The sequence below is a fragment of the Rhinolophus hipposideros genome (genome assembly GCF_964194185.1).
Source record: "Rhinolophus hipposideros genome assembly, chromosome: 24".
Classification (NCBI taxonomy): domain Eukaryota; kingdom Metazoa; phylum Chordata; class Mammalia; order Chiroptera; family Rhinolophidae; genus Rhinolophus; species Rhinolophus hipposideros.
The window spans coordinates 10325583-10344690 of NC_138070.1; the positions used below are offsets into that span (position 1 = coordinate 10325583).

At 44.4% G+C, this 19108-nt stretch overlaps 2 protein-coding genes across 7 annotated transcripts in view; one reads left to right on the forward strand and one right to left on the reverse strand.

Annotated features, from left to right (window-relative positions):
* The window catches only part of SPRING1 (SREBF pathway regulator in golgi 1), a 38995-nt gene extending 24841 nt beyond the window's left edge, over positions 1-14154 (reverse strand). For 2 of the 5 annotated variants that reach the window (XM_081037128.1, XM_081037126.1), the window contains exons 1-4: positions 13888-14143; positions 5877-6033; positions 2252-2403; positions 1739-1852 (exon numbers count right to left, since the gene is read on the reverse strand). In XM_081037128.1, coding sequence (XP_080893254.1) covers positions 1739-1852; positions 2252-2403; positions 5877-6033; positions 13888-13998 — 534 coding nt within the window. In that variant the 5' untranslated portion in view covers positions 13999-14143. Of the gene's footprint in view, positions 1-1738; positions 1853-2251; positions 2404-5876; positions 6034-13887 lie in introns of all 5 variants that reach the window. The other 3 variants (XM_081037129.1, XM_081037130.1, XM_081037127.1) reach the window with 3 other exon arrangements.
* A 218-nt stretch (positions 14155-14372) lies between these two features.
* The window catches only part of RNFT2 (ring finger protein, transmembrane 2), a 64953-nt gene continuing 60217 nt past the window's right edge, over positions 14373-19108 (forward strand). For both annotated transcript variants that reach the window (XM_081036624.1, XM_081036623.1), the window contains exons 1-3: positions 14373-14437; positions 16246-16423; positions 17271-17329. In XM_081036624.1, the coding sequence (XP_080892750.1) occupies positions 16400-16423; positions 17271-17329 (83 nt within the window). In that variant the 5' untranslated portion in view covers positions 14373-14437; positions 16246-16399. The remainder of the gene's footprint in view (positions 14438-16245; positions 16424-17270; positions 17330-19108) is intronic.

Sequence of the window (19108 nt, forward strand, 5' to 3'; positions counted from 1 at the left end):
TGTCACTAAAAGGCTCCAAGGCACTTTCTGGAACAAGGCGAATGACAATGCAGAATGCCAATGAAGAACGTGAAAATGGACATAACATCACTGCTTGTCTGTTTCTCTTTATGCATAGTAATGAGTTTTTGAACAACCTCGCTGTGACTTGGGCAACTTAAGACAACTAGTTTTTCTCAAACCATTTTATGTTAGAGTAAGATCCAATGGGTGTTTTTTTCACCTGACCCTGTGCTGCACCGAGAAATTCAGTCGCTGTCCTAAATCCTGCAGAGATGGAGGAGGTACACTTCAGATCACTTTCATAACGTTTCATGTACCTCAAGGTTTGGCACACGAGCCAAATCCCACAATACCACACAAGCCTCATTCGACTTAGCAAATGGGAAGTGTGATTTTAAAAAATCATCCGGATGGTTAATTTTTCAGTAATTTGTTTTCCATACAGGCAACTTGAGTTTTTGGCTAGTCTAGAGTTCATTAATTAGTCCAAAACTAATGCTAAACATCTACCATTGTAAGTATTAATCCAATTTCTAGACATACAGCCAAAAGCGTCTCTTTCTTGGGATACTGCTCTCAAAACAAATTGGCAACTGGGAAATCTCTTTTTACAATAAAAAGGCCAAGTCAGAAAGTTTAGCATTTTCACTCACAAGTGAAATAACTCCCGGGTTTTATCAGTTAAGAAAATATTTCGCCTTTTCTAGTGTTTCTCAGAATGAGAGAGAATCTGAATCAAAATGAATCTTGTGTTCAGCCTTCCTCCACATTCCTTTAAAACCCATTCAAGTGGAAAGCTCTTCCCACAAAACAAGCCCATCAGGAATTTCTTTATGCTTTCAAATGCTCATTATAATCCCTGAAACATTTATCCAATGATGCTGAATGCTCGAAGACCAGAGACAAAAAACACGGCGTAAAATCAAAAGGTGGACACGGGAATCTGGCAAAGGGTACAAGAGTTCCAGAAAATGACAAATGAGTCAGTTATCTCAGACGAAGCCGCACAATCTTGGAGACACCATGAATAGAAGCCAGAAGTGTGCTTGTGCAATACACACGTCTGGTGGTTTCACAAAGACGGCTCGGAGCGCTGCCCAACCACAAAAGCAGAGAGGCGAGGACACAGAAGGATGGAAAGCAAAAGACTTGCAGACGCGTTCAGCGGCAGGTGCAATGTTTAGTGCCCACAGCAAAGCATTTGATGACAGTATAATAAATATTGAGAGCTTGACAACCTACACCTTTATTCATGCATTTTTAAACATCCACCTGTCCCATCCCCTCAAATCCTAAAATAAACCACAACTCTGTCCCAGAACAAATTACTACTTACTTTCAATGAGTGGTTGCTGGAAAGCCTTTGTCACATCTCAGCCAAAGACGGGAGAACTTCTTTCAGAAATTAGACTATTAGAATCCCAACCCGACTTAAAAATAATTTTAAGCTTCCACTTAAAGTGCAGGTATGCCAATCAGTTAGGGGAGATGCCAGTTGATTAGACCTTGATTTAATACCATAAAGATTTTACTCCCCTAACTGTATAAATCTCATGTTGACATTCTAAACATTATCATTCCACGAAACAAAGCTTCATTTGAATCTCTTCTCCATTATCACCCACCCCCCCCCCCCGTATCATAATCATGTCTCTAATGTCATTATTTTCAGTTTTCTTTTAGCCCCTGGATTCCACCCGCCCATCCCCCAGATAGAAACATCAGAGCTGCTGACCTGGGATGAGGTCCGGCATTTAGCCAAACACAATTCAAAGTGATCTTCAACTGCCAGGAAGAGGTTCTGGAATGCCACCGCTGCCCGGTTGAGGAAGCGCTCCAGGAGAAGTTGCTATGGAAACAAAAGTTAGTACCTATAATAAATTCCAGACTCAGCAGCACAAGGTAACCTTGGATATTGCTCCTAAACTAAGAGACTAATAATGGAGGGGGTGGGGTAGAGAAAGGGAGACAGGCAGCTCAAAGGAGCGAGCAAGAGTGCTGGTATCTTATTCATTAGATATCTGATTAGCAATACAATGGCCCATTCTGCAAAAGAACCATTCAAGTAACTGGGAACCACTTCCTTTCCTTGCAGACAAAGGCTACTTCAGCAGCAATTTCTGACACCTACAAAGTTCCCTTCAGAGTTCTGTCCTCACAAGAATCTCCCGGGAAGAGGCCAATGCTCATCAAACAATAAAGGCAGAAAGACAAAAGCAGATGCAGAACAAGGAGACGCGCTCCATACCTTGTTGGGCTGCAGGCAGCAGGAGACGCAATGCTCGTAAGCGCTACAGCAGCCGTTGGACAAGCAGCCATCACAGCAGTACTGCTTAGTGCCCGGGACGTTGACGTTACAGCAGCCATTCACCAGTAAATCCTTCCTTTCACAAACATATCCTGCAAATCAGAGACTACCCTGAGTACAGAACCAGCAGCGCTCCCACCTCCCTAGCAGGGCTGATCTGCAAGCAGCAATGAAAGGCACCGCATGCAAAGAACAGAGAGAGAGAACCCGAGTCTGGAGTGTCCGAAGCACCAGAGAGACAGGAATCGGACACTGTGATGAGGGCTTTGCTTTCCTCCTGCAGCCATTAGCGGGGAAACACGATGGACGCCCATATCATAAGTAGGCTCCACATCCTCTCTACCTAAAACGGCCTGTTGTTGGTCTGATGTGTATTTATTTGACTTACCACGTCAAATCACACGTGTTTTCCTGTTCTAACCTACGCAAGACATGCCTGAAGAAAAATGTCATTTTTTCAAACAAAAATCTGAAAATTGGAAAGACCAAGGCACTCATTCCTGAAAGTGAGATGCTTCTATGTAAAAACAAACAAACAAACAAACAAAAAAACAGTACTCCCACACTCTTTACAAATATCTTTTAAATGCTTGCCATTTATTTTGTAGTTTGGAGGATTTTTTAAAATAAAAGTAACCTTTATAAATTGATTTAGTCTGATTATAACTATAAATGCCAGGGATGCAATTACCCCTCAACATCAGGGAAAAGGAGTCCTTTAACACCCAAGGAAGAAAAATCCTAATTCCCTCCACTCCGCATAAATCCCATTACCCACCCCAATCCAATCAATCCACGTCCAACTTTAAGAATCTCTTTGAGAAAGCTAATTTACTGTTCGGAGCTCCTAAACAGACATTTCTCTACATCCTTCCGGGAGTGGGAAAGAAAAATGTGAGAGCACCAGCGCGAGGGCAGCAGTGTGCCCTTGGGAAACTCCTAGGTGCACACACGAGCTCCCAGGTGCACGCGTGGCCCCACAGGGGTACGGCCAGGCCCACAGGTGCAGAGCACCTGTTCCTAGATCATTCCATTCCAAATGCCCCAGCTTCTTAACCCTCAGAGAATGAGACCTAAAGTATAAGGTTGTTTTCACAAACTACTCTGGAAAACAAAGACTGGGCAAAAGCAGGAGGCACCAGTAAAAACACAAATGGAAGAGACTAAAAGTGCCCTCCCTTACACTTGGAAACTTGAGGCTTACCTGGAAACTGGTGCTTTCTGCTGTTATTTTTAATATGCCATTCTGTCTTCCAAATTAAGAGGAAGATTCTAACGCTATCATAAACGTTTCTGGGATTCTTCCTAACTATTGTTACTCACTTTTTTCACAGGAATTATGAACAAATTTTTAAAATCCGAATAACCCTGCATGTTTCTCGAAATTCTGCCCCAAATGATAAATACACAGTAATCTTATCACTTGTGTCGGGAAGATGTAAACTATGACGTGACCTGAACTGCACTTATTGAAATTATCTTTCTGCCCTTTTCTCACTTCCACATCCTCAGCATCTCCATCTCAGGCTTTCTTTTTGTCCCCAATGCTAATTTGCCAGGAGCCTTGAAATCACAGGTCTTTCTAGTTCCTAGTGAAAGAAAGCTCGCCAAGATTTCACCTTTCGCATCATAAATCTACTCATGCAAACATCATTTCCAACACGGAGTCCTGTAAGATCACAACTGCAGGGTGTGCTGTTACTGACTGGGAAATTAACTTCTAACCTTTGAAAAGTCTGCATTTCTAATTGGTTGTCTTATCTAATAACGTGTTACCCTGGCAATATTCACGGTGGCATCTGCTTGCAAGAGAGCATACAGTCCTGCAAGTTTTCTTTATTTGAACTGCTCTCCTCTCCCAAACTGGAGTTAAAATAAAACCTGTGGCTCTTAAATTTTTTTGATTGATTCTTGGAACAGTTGATTTAAGAAGTCTGAGAGTCTCTGACTCACTTGAATTAATCAGAGGAAACGATTTCATGTTTTCTCACTGAGTGTCATACAAACAAAACAGTCTATAAGAAAAAAAGCACTGAACTTCACGTTCAGTCCTAGTCCCAGGTCTGCCCGCTGACTAGCTGTGTCACCTTGTGGAAGTAACGTATTTTTGCCAAACTTTACTCTGTTTAAAACAAACAAACCAAAAAAATGCAGGTTATTTGCAATCGTATGTTTTTCAACGTAATCCTAAAAACAGGTTGGCACTGGCAGCACTGCTGAGTAGTCAGTGCCTTTTTTGTGCAAAAGTTTCCAGCTCTTCTACCCAAGATGGGTGGTTTTCCTCTGATTCTTCTTTCAATTACAAATAATCTCACCTAGTACGAGATCCTTTCGGAAAAACTGTTTTTTTTTTATTTGCTGGGAATGAAAACTTTAAAATAATAATAACAGTAATAATGCATTGTAGTTTCCATGTGAAAGACAAGCACGTCTTCGTTTTGTTCAGCTTCACCAAGTACAGATGAAGATTCTAATTCAAGGTTAACTACATCAATTTCAGTAATGTCATGCCCGTAACCATTTGCTCTGCAAGTCTTTGAAACAGAGTAAAATTTAATCTTGCAAACCAACCAACCAGGTTATTTGCAAACCACCAGTTGAAAGAAGAATCTGTAAAACACTCAGGGAACTCTGAACAGTTTTGATAGTCAACATTGAGGGGAAGTGTTACTTGTTTGGGGCGACAGGGGGATCCCATTTATGGTTTACGAGAGTCCTTGCCATGTTGGGCAAGTTTCTTAGCCTCTGGGTACCTGTGTCTTCACCTACAAAGTGACAATACCTGTAGAGGTATGATAGCAATACCTATACTTCATAGGAGTATTGCAAAAATCAAATGAGATATTCAAGGAGAGCTTTAGCTCAGTGCCCAGCACACAGTAAGAGCGCAATTAATGCAGGCTAAGAATTAGTGGGTCTTTCTTCAGGAAGACTGAGCCCGTCATAAAGTGGTAAGAACTTTAGCAGTTGTCTAATCCAACTACCACACCGGCCCAGGAATCCCTTCTTCATGACTAAAAAGAAGTGAGCAGACTCTGGGAGAAAGCACCAACACAGACAGCTATTTTAACTGCAGGAGGAACATATTTTGAATGTGTTTGTAATTCTTTTGATATTATACAGTCAGTCAGTCAACAAGTACATTTCCTAAGTGGCAACACTATGTGTGTGGCGTCTTCTTCAGGTCACCAAGGAGGAAAACTGAGCTCTTATCTTACAGAGCTCACCAAGATGAGAAGAAAAGATTAGCAAGATCTGAAAACACTGGGGTTGCGAAGAGATCGGCAGGAATAGCCTGGGGGCTGACTCATGATAAAATCCTAACACTGTAAGCTACAGGCACAAGGAACTTCCGTGTCAGAACTATCAAACCAAGCTTCTCTCACATGGAGGGGAAGCTCGAATGATGAGTAAGGCATGCAAGACAAAGATGTGAGAAATGTTGAAAACGAGCAAGAAGGGAAAAGGCCTTGTATAAAATCGCTCCTAAAAACCCCTAGGAATGGTCACACTGGAGTGCGTCCCCGAGTGCAGGAGAAGAAGGAAGCCAGCCGCCTTGCCTTACCTAGTTCGTCCGTGATGAGGTGCTTCCCTTGAATGGAGTTCCGGCACTGGTTGCTGGGCCGACTGCTATTGCCCAAGTTAAATTGCACTTTCCAGAGAATGGGCTGTTCACGCTCTTGAACCTGGAGGAGATTCCGATCTCTCACTGCCCTCTCCTCCTACAAAGAGACCATAAATGAGAAGGTTCATGTATTCTTTCTTGCTTTTCTACCAATTTTTCATAGAAACTACAGCAGCAGGACGGAAACAATGTAAAGGAACTTGCATACTGGGAATCTGCACTCCCCTGGTAAAAGCAAAGGCTGAGCCAAAGTCACAAAATAAAATGCAGAACAAACCTGTAGGGAAAAGTAATAAAGTAGGGCTATGCTTCAAAACCGGAGTACTTACACCAAGGCCCCTGGATTACATGATTATAAAGGTGTATAAAAGTGTTAATTTTGTGAAAAAATGTGGAAGAAAAAGGTTTTGAACTTTTTCTTTCTGATGACAAGTCATTTAAAAGAGTTTTTGATATTAAAACAAATACATTGTGGAATAGAATGTAAAAGAGAAGAAGAAACGTCAAAGAAATTTCACAATTGTCATTTCAGACAATACCTGGATGCGTCTAGAGCACAATACACTTTCATTTGCAGTTATGAGTACTTAAATGTACGGGAATCCAGAATTAGGAGGTTGATTTGGGGGGCAAGAAGAAGCATGCCAACTTGCAAATTTCGTCTATAAAAATTACTGAGTATGTAATCCTTATAACATACCTTTCTTTACAAAAGACATCCTTTCCAGGCAGCCCTTTACCTAGACATGCAAAGTGAAGAGCTAGCTGCTCTAGAGGCAATAGTTTGGACCTTTCCTGCTGGCCTCCAAGCTATGGGTGAGCCTTTAGAATTGCCTTTCCCATATCGGCACTATTAAGTAAACTAAGGAGGAAGGGCCCAAGTGCCAGAAAACAAGCCAAGCATGAGACAGCCTTCTGAATTCTTCAACCTACTGTTGTTGTTGAAGGGGGAGAATTACAAAAAACTCCCCCCAAAGACTTTTTTTTTTTAAGACTTTTTATATACGTTAAACATTTCACCATTTTAATAGAATTCTGTGGCTTTCAACATTAAGAATCTTACTAACCAATGTTACCTCAATAAATTTAATTTAAACATTAATTTAAAAAATGATCTGTCATGTGTCACTGAGCAAAAGGGACTAACCTTGAAAGTTTGATGGCAAAGGTTGACTATTTTACAATTATGGAAAGGGTCTTTATAGTTACTAAGGTTTCTTTAGGAAAGAACTGGGAAGAGTTGTTACTATTTAAAATAAACATATCCACACATAATTTGGCCCAGCAAACACATTTTTGAGGCCCATCTGATAGAAAGTACCAATGGGAAAGGATCACCTGGGTTTATTTTAAATAGCACTGCTTATGTGGTAAAAAACAAAAACAAAAACCTGGAAACCCAACAACGGAGAAATGATTGCATAAACACTGGTATATCTGTGGCTATTATGATAGCTATGGCTATTACCAAAAAATACCACAAAAACCTGGATATAACTGATAATATATTTATCTATAGTAGTTCTTAAACCTGACTTGCATATTAGGTTATGTAGGGGACCTTAAAACAAATTCTGATTCCTGAGCCCAATTCCAGACTAAGTAAAAATCTCTGTAGATGGGACCTGGGTATCAGTATTTTAAAAGCACCCAGGTGATTTTAATATAGACAGGGTTGTAGACTACTGGATGTCCATGGTACATTAAGTGAAAAAGCAAGCTACAAGATAATGTGCACATTATCACACTGTATTATGACAATTATAATAACATACACATACAGGTTTGTAAGAAGTGAGATAAAGGCACAGAAAGCTATATTACAGACTACTAACATGGAAGCACCATAAGTGATTATCAACAGCTTTTGTAAAAAATCATATTTGGAATACTTTCATTTTTAATTTAAAATAAAATGATAAAAACATTATTAAAAACATGATTACAATTATCATTAACAATAGGAAACACTAAGTCAGGGATCTATGGGAACTCTGTACTCTCCTTGAAACTTTTCTGTAAACCCATAATTATTCCAAAATTGAAAATTAAAAAATTGATTACCAACGTTAGAGACAAAAATTGCTCACAATCCCATCACTTAAGTGAAGCTGTACCTATTTTTGCCTATTAACTTCTAGCTTTGGACCCTGGCATTTACACTTATAAATGAGGATGCTTTACATTCAGCACTTCTTGACACTAACTGGATGATAAACCATTCAAGTACCTACATCATCTTGAGAATCACATTTTCAGGGCCATATAATAATCCATCATGCTGGTGTGCCATAATTTAGTAAACACATCCTCTACAGATCAACATTTAGCCCGCCCCAGGTTTGTTTGACTTTTTAATCATAGATAGCATTGCAATAAAAATACAGAATTTGTTTATTCTCTTGAATTTGTTGCAGTAGTTATTAAAAGTAGTCAGTGCTAAACAGTGCCAAATAACTTCCCAAAGTTACACGTCCCATTTGTAATATTACCAGCATTTATGTAACAGTGCTTACAATTTTTACAACCACCACACTAGGACTGGATTTTGTTCTTTAATTACTTGTGTAAAGCAGTCCTTCAAGGTGGCTTTCATTTCTGTTCTGCTCCTTTTTTGTTTCTTTTAAAGGAAAGAACTGGCAGGAATAGGATGGGTTACAAAAAAACAACATCTGTATTCCTCAGTTGGTGCAAGAAGAGCTAAGTGCAGAAGCCTTGGGAACATGGGGCAAATCACTTAGGTGCTTAACTACCTGCAAATTCATACTCCTCTGCTCTGCTGGGACCTATCAGTTACCTGCGTAATCAAGCCATGTGCAAACCAAACCAATCGTCAAATGTTACCCTAGATAAATTAATGGCCATAAAGACTGTTAAGAGGCTGGTCAAAGTGCAGTAAACTGAATCTCACAACAAGGTTAAAAGTGCTCTTAACGTTACTCTGAACTATCTTGTTATTCTTCCTGGGGGAAAAAAACAAGAGTTCATGGGCAAGTGTATCCCAGAAGGACCTCTTCCGCATAATCACATTCCTGGTAAACAGGAAGGCAATTCTCCCAGCACTAGAACTTGTTTTCAGACATGAATATTCAAGACTTTGCCAAAAGGACTGAATAAGAGTTGTACAATCAAAAGAAACTGTACAGGAGACTGTGTAAGTGGCAAATGTAATGAATTAGCACATGTTCACTTGAGTGCAGTAGGTGTGGTGGAAGGGGCCCTGACGGGATTCCTTCATTGGATGGGTGGTTTCAGACCTTGCCCAGGGTTCCCCTAACCCTATTATGTTGTCTCAATTTTAAGAATCTTCATATAAATGTACATATATATTTCTTTCATTCAAGATTCATTCATTCAAAGATATCAAGATCTTACAAGGCATCAAGGAAAGAAAGTCAAAGGTAGTCAGGGGCTCTACTCTCCAAGAACCTCCAGAGCAGTGGATAAAGCGTTATCAGCAATCTCTGCAGTCGTTTACTGCACATGTCCACACAGGTTACGCTGGGGTCCAAAGAAAGGAGCAGGAACAAAAGGAGCTCAAACAAACATGAAAACTTGCTTCATAAATTGTAAGGAGCTACAGAAATATTTTATTACTAATGTATGTTAATCTCTGATTTTAAAAGGTATATTAGTAACTGTCCTATTTTTCAGGGCTTATCATAAGGACGAAATGAAATAAATGTCCCATTTAAGTAGTAAAGCACTTAAACAGAAGGCATTGTCATTAAAAGATTTGCTTATCGTTCTCCAAAAAAGAAGAAAAAAACAACAGGAAAAAAAGGGATAAAGGCCAGAGGGCATCCAACGTGTCTAACATTGGGGGAATGGCTAAATGCAACCTGATCATGGAAAATTTTAATTATAAAAATTTTACTTATAAAAAGCTCTAAAAGATGGGGGAAATGTGTGTATATATATATATATGTATATATATATAAACAAATAGATACATATATATATATATGTATATATATATATGTATATATAAAGTGAAGAAACAGTATGCCCCAATCATGAAAAATTAAAGAAGAAAACATGCCCAAATATCATCAGTGAATCCCTCTGGTTGGTGAGATTATGGGTAATTGTTTTCCTCCTCTACCCTGTGTAGTGCTTTACAAACTTTCTGAAAAATATATGTACCTTGGTGATCAGTGAAAAACAAAAAACAGATTAGCAACTTTCTCTTATGATTTATTCTACTTTAAACAGTACCTAATTTGGCACCAATTTACGTACTTCATTACTTTAAAGCTGAAGACGTTAATATATTTTCAAGGGGTTATGCAAATAGCCATGAGGCGGTCAGGAACTGCACACCTGAACATTTATGCACCTCTAAGGACTCTTCTGACTCCAAGACTGGGATTTCTGTAATCTCAGCTCATATGCCCCAGAGTTAGGCCCACCTGGCTGCTCTATCACGCCATCTTGGTTTGTTTTCTTCAAATATTCTAAATCATTAAATGAAGTAACTTTGCTTATTTGCCACTTCTGCCCCTTACCCTCCGGCAGAGTATAGGTGCTTGGAGAGGAAGGCCTCCTCGGCTTTGCCCTCCCACCCATCTCCACCACCTAGCAGGCTGTGCCTACCACACAGCTGGTGTTCACTAAACATTTATTAAAGAAATGTGCCCAAGTCACTTGGCACCTCTCACCATTCCCTATCCTCTCCGCCAATGGCATCCCCACCACTGTCACTAATTTCTCCTGCACTCCCATCTCTACAATTTCAACTATCCCCCAAAGCATTAATTAACATGAAAACCAAAAAAGCGGGGGAATTCAAAGCAGTAGAGGATAATCAACTATTCTCTAAGCAAAAATCCCAGGATCTGCTCCATGTGTTGTTCTTCGCAGTGAAGCAGACAGAGCTCAGGGTCACAGGGAGCGCAGAAGTTTTCGGTGACCTCAAGTAACCCGAATCCCCTCCCCCACCCCCCTGCGCCACACATTCTACAGAGAAGAACCAGAGGACAGGAAACATGGAGCAAACTTGCCTCAAGTCACCTGGCTCCTGAGTAGATGACCAAAGCAGCAAAGCACAAGCAGCACACTCAAATGCCCGCGGGAGAGCATCAGCCAGAATGCATCCCAAGTTTTTGGTCCCAAGACCTTTTGTATTCTTAAAAATTACTGAGGACCCTAAAATGTGGGTTTATGAGAATTATGGCTTTTGATATTTATCATATTGGAAATTAAGACATAAATTCTTAAAATATTTGTTTTTGACAAATTATTCATTTAACAATAACAATGAACCTATTCAACAGTTTGTGTGTATGTGTGTGAAAATATTTTTCAAAACAAACAAAAAAAAGAAATTTAATGAGAAGAAGAAACGTTTTCCTATTTCTGCAAATCTTTTAAATATCTGGCCTCATAGGACATTCTCTTATCTCCCTCTGCAGTATGTTGGTCGGGTTGAAGCACCTGAAGAAAATCTACCTGACACAGATGTATAGTTGGAAATGGGAATATTTTAAGGGTTTTTCCAGATAATTATGGATAATCTTCTTTGCTACTACATCAAACTGAACAAGTATAGCCTCTGAAAAGTTCACTGCAAATGATGTAACTACTTCAGAAAATAGTCTGTTCCTCAAAAAGTGAAAGAGTCCCCATATGACCCATCAATTCCACTCCTAGGGCCAAACCCAAGAGAACTGAAAGCGTATTTCCAAACAAAACTTTGTACACCCATGTTCATGGTAGGTAGCATTCTTCATAATAGTCAAAGGATGGAAACAACCCAGGTGTCCATCGACTGAGGAATGGGAAAGCCAAACGTGGTAGATGCATACAATGCAATTTTATTTGGACATAAAAATGAAGTACTAACACATACTATAACATGGATGGACCTTGAAAACATTGGTCTCGAACTGACAGAAGCCAGACACAGAAGACCACATATTGTAAAGTTCCACTCATACGAAATGTCCAAAATAGGCAAATCGATAGAGACGGAAGGCTGACTAGCAGTCGCTGACTGGGGATAAGGAAGTTATAGTTAGTGTTTCTTGGGCCATGGGGGAATTAGACCTGGAGAAATGTGCAAAACAAAAATTTTGCCAACAGTTTTAGGGAAATCACAATCATCACCTCCCACCCTCAAAAAACTACACCTCGATTAGGGTCATAAATCACAGGTTTTTAAAAAAGACACACTGTAATAAAAAAAAAAATGAACAAGGTGCACTGAACCCTGAAAAGGTGGTTGTAGAGAAGGTCACAGAGAAGACAGCGTCTGATTCAAGACATGAAAAATTAGGAGCGCGCCAGACTAAGACAGGAAAAAGTCACCCCAATGAAAAGACTCACGCGTTTGTTCCAATATTTGAGTCCCCATGAAGTACCTGGCAGAATTCTAGGGGCTGGGATCCTATAAACAACACAATGCTCTGTTCTCAAGAAAATTACATTCTAGAAGGGAGAGAGGAGCCAGATAAACAAGTACATGAACAAGAAACGTTCAGTTCAGTTCCTACCACAAAGGAAATAAAGCGGGTCTCTGGGCGAGGCACTGAAGTAATATAGATTGTGTCACCCAGTCTGGCCGGAGGCAGTAACAGCCAGCCTGACCTGCAGTGACATAAAAGATTCACCATAAGCGTGGAACAGAGAGTCTGGGGTGTATCCCAGTGCAGCAAGAACCCGAAACAGAATTATACACGGGAGAGCGCCGTGTCGGACTTTTGAAAGACGGACTTTTTCAAGTCTCCCCCGTGGGGTAGAGAACCGACTGCAGGGCAAAGAAGAAAGCATAGACCCGTCGGTGGGCCCTGCAGCGGGCCAGGCGGGAGATGAAGCCGGCTGGGCTGGGGGCGGCAGCAGGAACCACTAGGACCCATGGACAGAGCAGGATGCACCGTGGAGGCAGCAGACAGAAGCGTTTGGGGTTTTCTCGACGGGTCCAGGCTGCAGTTATGAATTGGGATCCCAAGGCCGTAACCGCTGGTGTTTAAACAATGATGCCGGAGATCAGCTGGATCAGGCTGGGAGCGCGGCGGACGCCGGAGTCCTGGCGCCCTCACCACGTTCAGAAGTCCGCCAGACAGAGAGGGGACAGCACGGGCCCCTGAGCAGCCGCCCGTGCGGTGGCAGAAACACCCGTCCTGGAAGCACTGCTCCCCATGAACGTCAGCCACCCAGCCGGTGAATACAAGCAGCTTCCAACACGCGGCCTTCGCTATCCTCCCTTCGCACAGCTCCCCTGCCAACCACTGAAACTAGGTGACCGTGCAGCTTACTTCCTATTCCACGATGTAGTTTCTGCACCAATCTGACCCTAGAGAGGGAAGAGGGGGGCCTTCGATAGCCACACGGGACAGGGGCGCGCAGCGGGGCGGCCCACGGGGTACGCCCGCCGGAGGGTCTTCCTCCTGAAACCTCACCCGCTCCTTTCCCACCAAACCGCCCCGTCTTCCCTCTCCAGTTCCCCCCCAGAAGGAAAACGAAGGGGGGGAAAAGAAAATTCCAGCCAAGCAAGCCACGCGCGGAAAGGGCACGTGGTGGGTCCCGCCGAGTCTCTCCGGGCACCACTGGGCCCCCGAATTAAGCCCAGGCCACACAGGCCACCGCGGGCCTCGCAGCGCGGCTGCTGCCGGGCCCCACCCCGTCGGCCTCCCGAGGGTCGCGGTCCCCGCCGTCACCAGGACGCCACCCCCGGGGCGGCAGCGAGGGTGAAGCGGGACCCGGCGGACGTAACACCCGCGGCGGAGCCAGGGCCCACGGCCCCGGGGTCGCTCCCAGCGCGGCCCCAGGCCCCCGCGCGTCCTCTTCCCCAGGAACCAACGACACGGGCAGGTCGCTCCGCGCGTCCTCAGTCCCAGGACACGAATGCCCACATCTCGGGACACACGGGCGGCGCGGCCGCGGGGGGGACAGGCCGGGAGAGGGGCCCGAGGCGCCCGGAGCAAACGCGGGAGGGCGGGCGGCCACTGACCTGCTTCAAGGTGCTGGTGAGGAAGTAGACGAGCGAGAGCCCGAAGACCAGGGCGAGCACCCACCTCTTCCGCAGAAGCCGGCGCCACACCATGGCCGCCAGGTTCACCATGCCGGCGCGGAGCGGGGCAGGCCCGGGGCCCGGGCGGCATGGCCCCTACACGGCCGGCCGCCCCATCTCCCACGCCGGGCGCCGGCCCCGCCGCCCCAGCCGAGCCCGCTACCAAAACCCAACCCACGCCGCGCCAGGTGACTACGCTCTACGTCCCGCCTCCACTCCCCTTACGTCACCGGCCGACCTCGCTCGGCTTCATTACCATTGGGCCCTGCGAAGAGGCGGATTCCTATTGGCTGAATCCCGGGAAAGGGGCGGGCAATCATGTGCGTGCGCTGGGAGTCGCTGTGTCCCGATCTTCGCGCTGGTCCGGTCAGCGCGAGAAAGAATCCCAGCAGAGACCGGAAGCACTCGGTAGTCACGTGCTCCCCGGGCTGCGCGAGCGATTGGCTTGGAGGGACGTGAATGATGCTGCTGTGATTGCTAAATTGTCCGGGCAAGTAAAAAGAACGCTATTTTTACCCCCATCCCGGGATGGTCTGTGTAGTCTCTTACCCTTGCAGTCTCGAGGGCGTTTTGCGCTGAACGTTGGCTGCAGGAATTAAAGACGCTGGCGGCGTTTCATCCAAAGCGCACTTGTCTCCTTCCAATGCAAATGATGCAGGAGATGCTCCTTTGCATGCGTTTCGGTGCACTCATGTAACGGCCCCGGAGCTCAACTTAAAACAAAGCATGCATTGAAAAGTCTCAGTGTCATTTTTCTTAGGGATGAAGTACGATGCATGAAGCAGAGGGTTAAAAGGGGTTTCAGTCAGGCATTCAGATGCATGCCAGGTGCAAAAATTTATTCTAGAATTTAATATTGGAATAATTATTTACGGCCTGTTTCCGACAGAATATCTGGAGACCCTTTGAAAGCCAACCTCTGAAAATAGAATCTTGGGCATTTCGTTTAAGACGTTGTGTCAAATTTGTGGATGGAAGCTTTGGGAGACTTTTATTTTCCCCAAGTATTTTCAGGTGATGGGGGGGATGGTTGGGAGGAAGACATTAAGCTGACATTACAACTTCTTGAGGAATGTTTACATAATGAGCGTTGCTTCATATCTAAAGATGGTGCTACTGACCCATTTCTTAGCTGAGTTCACAAAAGAAAAAGGAGGCTTAGCTAGTGGGTTTTCTCGTTAATCAGTGGCCTTAGTAACACCAATGCTGACCCCTGAGGAAGGCTGGTCAGGATTAGGAAGTCACTCAACGGTCAATTATGGTGCCTTGAACTAAAAAAATCAGATAGCATATTTTGTCCCCATACAAAAAAATATTCAAGACCAAACCTATTCATGGAAAGTCTACAACCTTTATTTCTTCTTTAGGGTGAAAGGGCTGGGAAGGAGGGAGGGGTGTAGAAAAAGGTAACTGAGAGACCCATAGATGTTGGACTCATTGAGTAAATACTTGTTGAGTGCTGCTCTGTGCTAGTCAGTGTTCTAGGTGCTGAGGTACAGGGGCAAACCAGTCAGACAGCCTCCTGCTTTTGTGGCACTTATCTTCTAGTGGGGGATGCATCATAAATAAATAAGCAAACATGTAAATCAGTAAGTGCTATGACGAAGGTAAAACAGGGCAATGTTATGGTGGGTCAGGAGGGTGAGAGGAGAAGACCTCCGGGAGGAGGTGACATTTGACCTGAAGGAGCTAGCCAGAAGGACAAGCATTGCAGAGGGAAGGAACAGCAAGTTCAAAGGCCCTGCGGTAGGCACAGCTGGCATGTTTAAGGAACAGAAAGGTAGTGTGGCTGGAGGGGAATGCTTAAAGGGAGAGTGGAGGAAAATCAGGTGGGAAAAACGTGAGTTACATCAGGTAGAACCTGTAGGCGGTGAACGGAGATTGGATTTTATTCTGATTGCAACGGAAAACCACTGTGGTTCTAAAACATATGTTCTGTATTCCCCAGTAGCGACTCATTAATTCCGTGTTTCCCCGAAAATAAGACCTAACCGAAAAATAAGCACTAGCATGATTTTTCAGCATGACATCCCCTGAACATAAGCCCTAATGCATCTTTTGGAGCAAACCTTAATATAAGACCTGGACTTATTTTGGGGGAAACATGGTAGTTTGACATTAGGACAAAATATATTGAGATCATGACCATCCTCAGGAGTCCTAAAAAGAGATCATTGAGAGGCTAACCAGACGGAATCATATGCTCACAGCTACCCATGATGCCCCAAGACTTATTCACTTATTCTCAGGTTCAAAGTATCTCATGGACTATTCATGTGAGTCTTCTGTTCCATCCAGGGTTTGGAGTCTCTCGTGAACTCTCCTGACCAGTGCATCCCTCTGCAGAGGAAGAGCAGGGGGAAGCAGCTTCTTCTAGAATCCAGTGGTCACATCCCCATCAGGAGCCCTGAATGCCTACTTCCAGTATCGTCAACATGGAGTTCTGAAGTCCATGTGGCTCCTCACAGTGAACAAGGTGACGTGTCTCCATGAGAAGTCACATCTTCATTACCACTTTATTCATTGTGGGGGCTGGAAAGAAGCTTTGGGTTTGGCCACCCCACCCCGCTCCCATTTAACAGATGAGGAATCTGAGGCAACAGAGAGGTTACTGATTTGTCCACAGTTGCACAGCAATGTCATGCAGGGCAGCCTGCGGGGTCTCTGCTCCCGCTCCCCACATAAGAACGCAGGAGATGGCTAGGCCAAAAAGGAACACCCACGGAGCCATAGGTAGGGAAGTCATACCACTATGGTCTCACTGGAGGCTGGGTTTACACGACGTGCGACCTGCTGTCCGCTTTGCTGCCAACCGACTGACTCTCCTCGACTTTCCTTCACTCTCCTCGCTAGCTGCAATCCGCCGTGCTAACTGCAATCTGCGCTTGCTCGCTCAGCCACCATCTTGCTAGCCCCCATTTGCTGCTAGCATAGCCAGAGCAGTTATATTAGTGGCCAGTGGCTCACTGGTTACAGCGGACGGCCAACTAGCCACGGCTGATGGCCATGCAATCACAGTTGATGGCCATTTACTACCTGAGCCTCATCCATCACCACTTTGCGGCACAGTTCACTGCTTTCTTCTATCCCATGAGGACGTCTTTCACCTCTGGGTCTCAAGATCCTCGTCTGTGAAATGTGGTGATACCACTTTCCTCTGTGTGATTGAATGTTGAATGGCATAATGGACGGAAACGGGGTTTGGAAAATGTCAGAGAGCTCTAGCGATATGAGACATGAGTAGTCCTTATTTATGGGTGCCATGGTAATCTGATAGGCAGAATGTTGGGAGACTCTAGCTCATGTCATGTGTTGGCTTTCAGGTCCTAAGGAAAATGCAGAGACGCCACAGCAGTAACACGGATAACATTCCACCTGAAAGGTAAACATCTCCTGGTTTCCTTCCATCTGGGGCCTCTGGGCTTCGGGTGTGCAGGGGCAACCCAAAACTGGATTGAATACCTGCTTCTCAGGGTTACTTGATAGAGGAGCAAAGGACATGCGCTTAGAAACTGCTTTACCCAGTGATGGCATATACTACTCAATACATAACAGCTGGCTATTGCCCTTATGGTAATTCTCAAAGCCTGTGTGACAGGTGATCCACTTGACTCATTGTCTCAATGATGGTCCCCACAGGATTTTAATGTATGGAGGTGACTAAGTAACAACATGGAGAGGCTAAGGCCATTGAAAGAAGATCCTTATTACTTACATTTCCCGAGAGAAGGGGGCATGTCACACCACGTAGGGCCACATGGGGAAGTGCCAGGGTCCATCAGGAGGCAGAAAGGAGGAGCAAAGTGAAAGCATAAGCCATTGCTTTTATTGTGTTTTCTGCACAAATCAAGGCAGAGCAGGGGAAACAGCTTAGCATTGTGTAGTTTGAGTAACAAACTATAGCGGGTGCTGGGCTATAGGGTGGTTTCAGGTTGTCTGGTACCTGGTCCTGGGTGATGTGGGGCAGGAGAAATGTTGGCTGGATGTGTGAGCGTTAGATCAAGAAGTGGTTGGGAATATGGGCTCTGGATTGAAAGGGAGATATAAACAACTTTGGCTATTAGTTTGGCCCTGTAATTAGTGGATGCCAAATAGACAAACAGAGAATGTAAGAAAACACAGTTAAAACACTGATGAATTACCTAGTATTTCTCTAGGTAAGCCCAAGAGAGAACACACTATGGGACACGTTCTCAGGCTGTGACAATCTCCCAGCCCCAGACCCTCCCCTCCCCCAACCCTATCATGCTGGCAGCCAAGCTTTTCCTCCCTCACATCCCATTCCGGTTCTCCTGCAACTTTGAGATTGGCTGTAAAATCAGAGTACCCACCAGTCCCACATTGGGACTAGTTTTGCATCAAGCCTGCAGGGAAGAGCTCTGGTCTTGAATCAGACAGCCCTTGGTCAAATCCCAGCTCAGCCACTTCCTACCTTTGGAAAGTACTTCATGCCTAGACCTCAGTTTCCTCACCCATAAGTGGTAGATACTGAAACTCAGGTTGCTTATGAAGGAGTGACTGAGTGTGAAAATGCACAAATAAAGCATCCAAATAATAAGCACACTTGTTAGAGCTTTTCCAACCTCTGAAGACAGAATTGCTATCTGCTTTCAAGTGAACCATGAGATCTTTGGGGACAGAAAAATAAAAGCCATCGTGTATTGTGTATTTACTCTCTGTCACTGATGAAGTCAGGACTATTTTTAACCACCATTTTTACAGATGAGGAAACTGAGGCTCAGAGAGGGGAAGTAAACTACTTAACGTCACACAGCCAGGAAGCAGCAGGGCTGAGATTCGGACCCCATTCCATTTCCCCCCCTGGAGTCTGTGCTTTGAGCCAATACATTTCGGCTGCCCCCTATCTGGGCAGATCCACTCCTCTCCTGGGCTGCCTCCCTCTCTAGCCCTTAAGTGATTAAGTTGGAAGCACAGCCTCTGCCTCCCCAAGGAATATTCTTTCCCACTTAGTCTGAAATCTCTGCTGTGTACCGGGGCCCAGGGAAGGGAGGCCAGCTATGAAAAGCCCCTTGGTGGGCCCCTCCTTGGTTGTACTGGAGGCCCCCTGAGCCCAGTGAACTCAGAGTGCTGACCAGCTTAAGGGGGCCAGGAAGGCTTTCCAGGGCCTCATGGGGGCCACCGTGGGCACCTGCCCAGACTC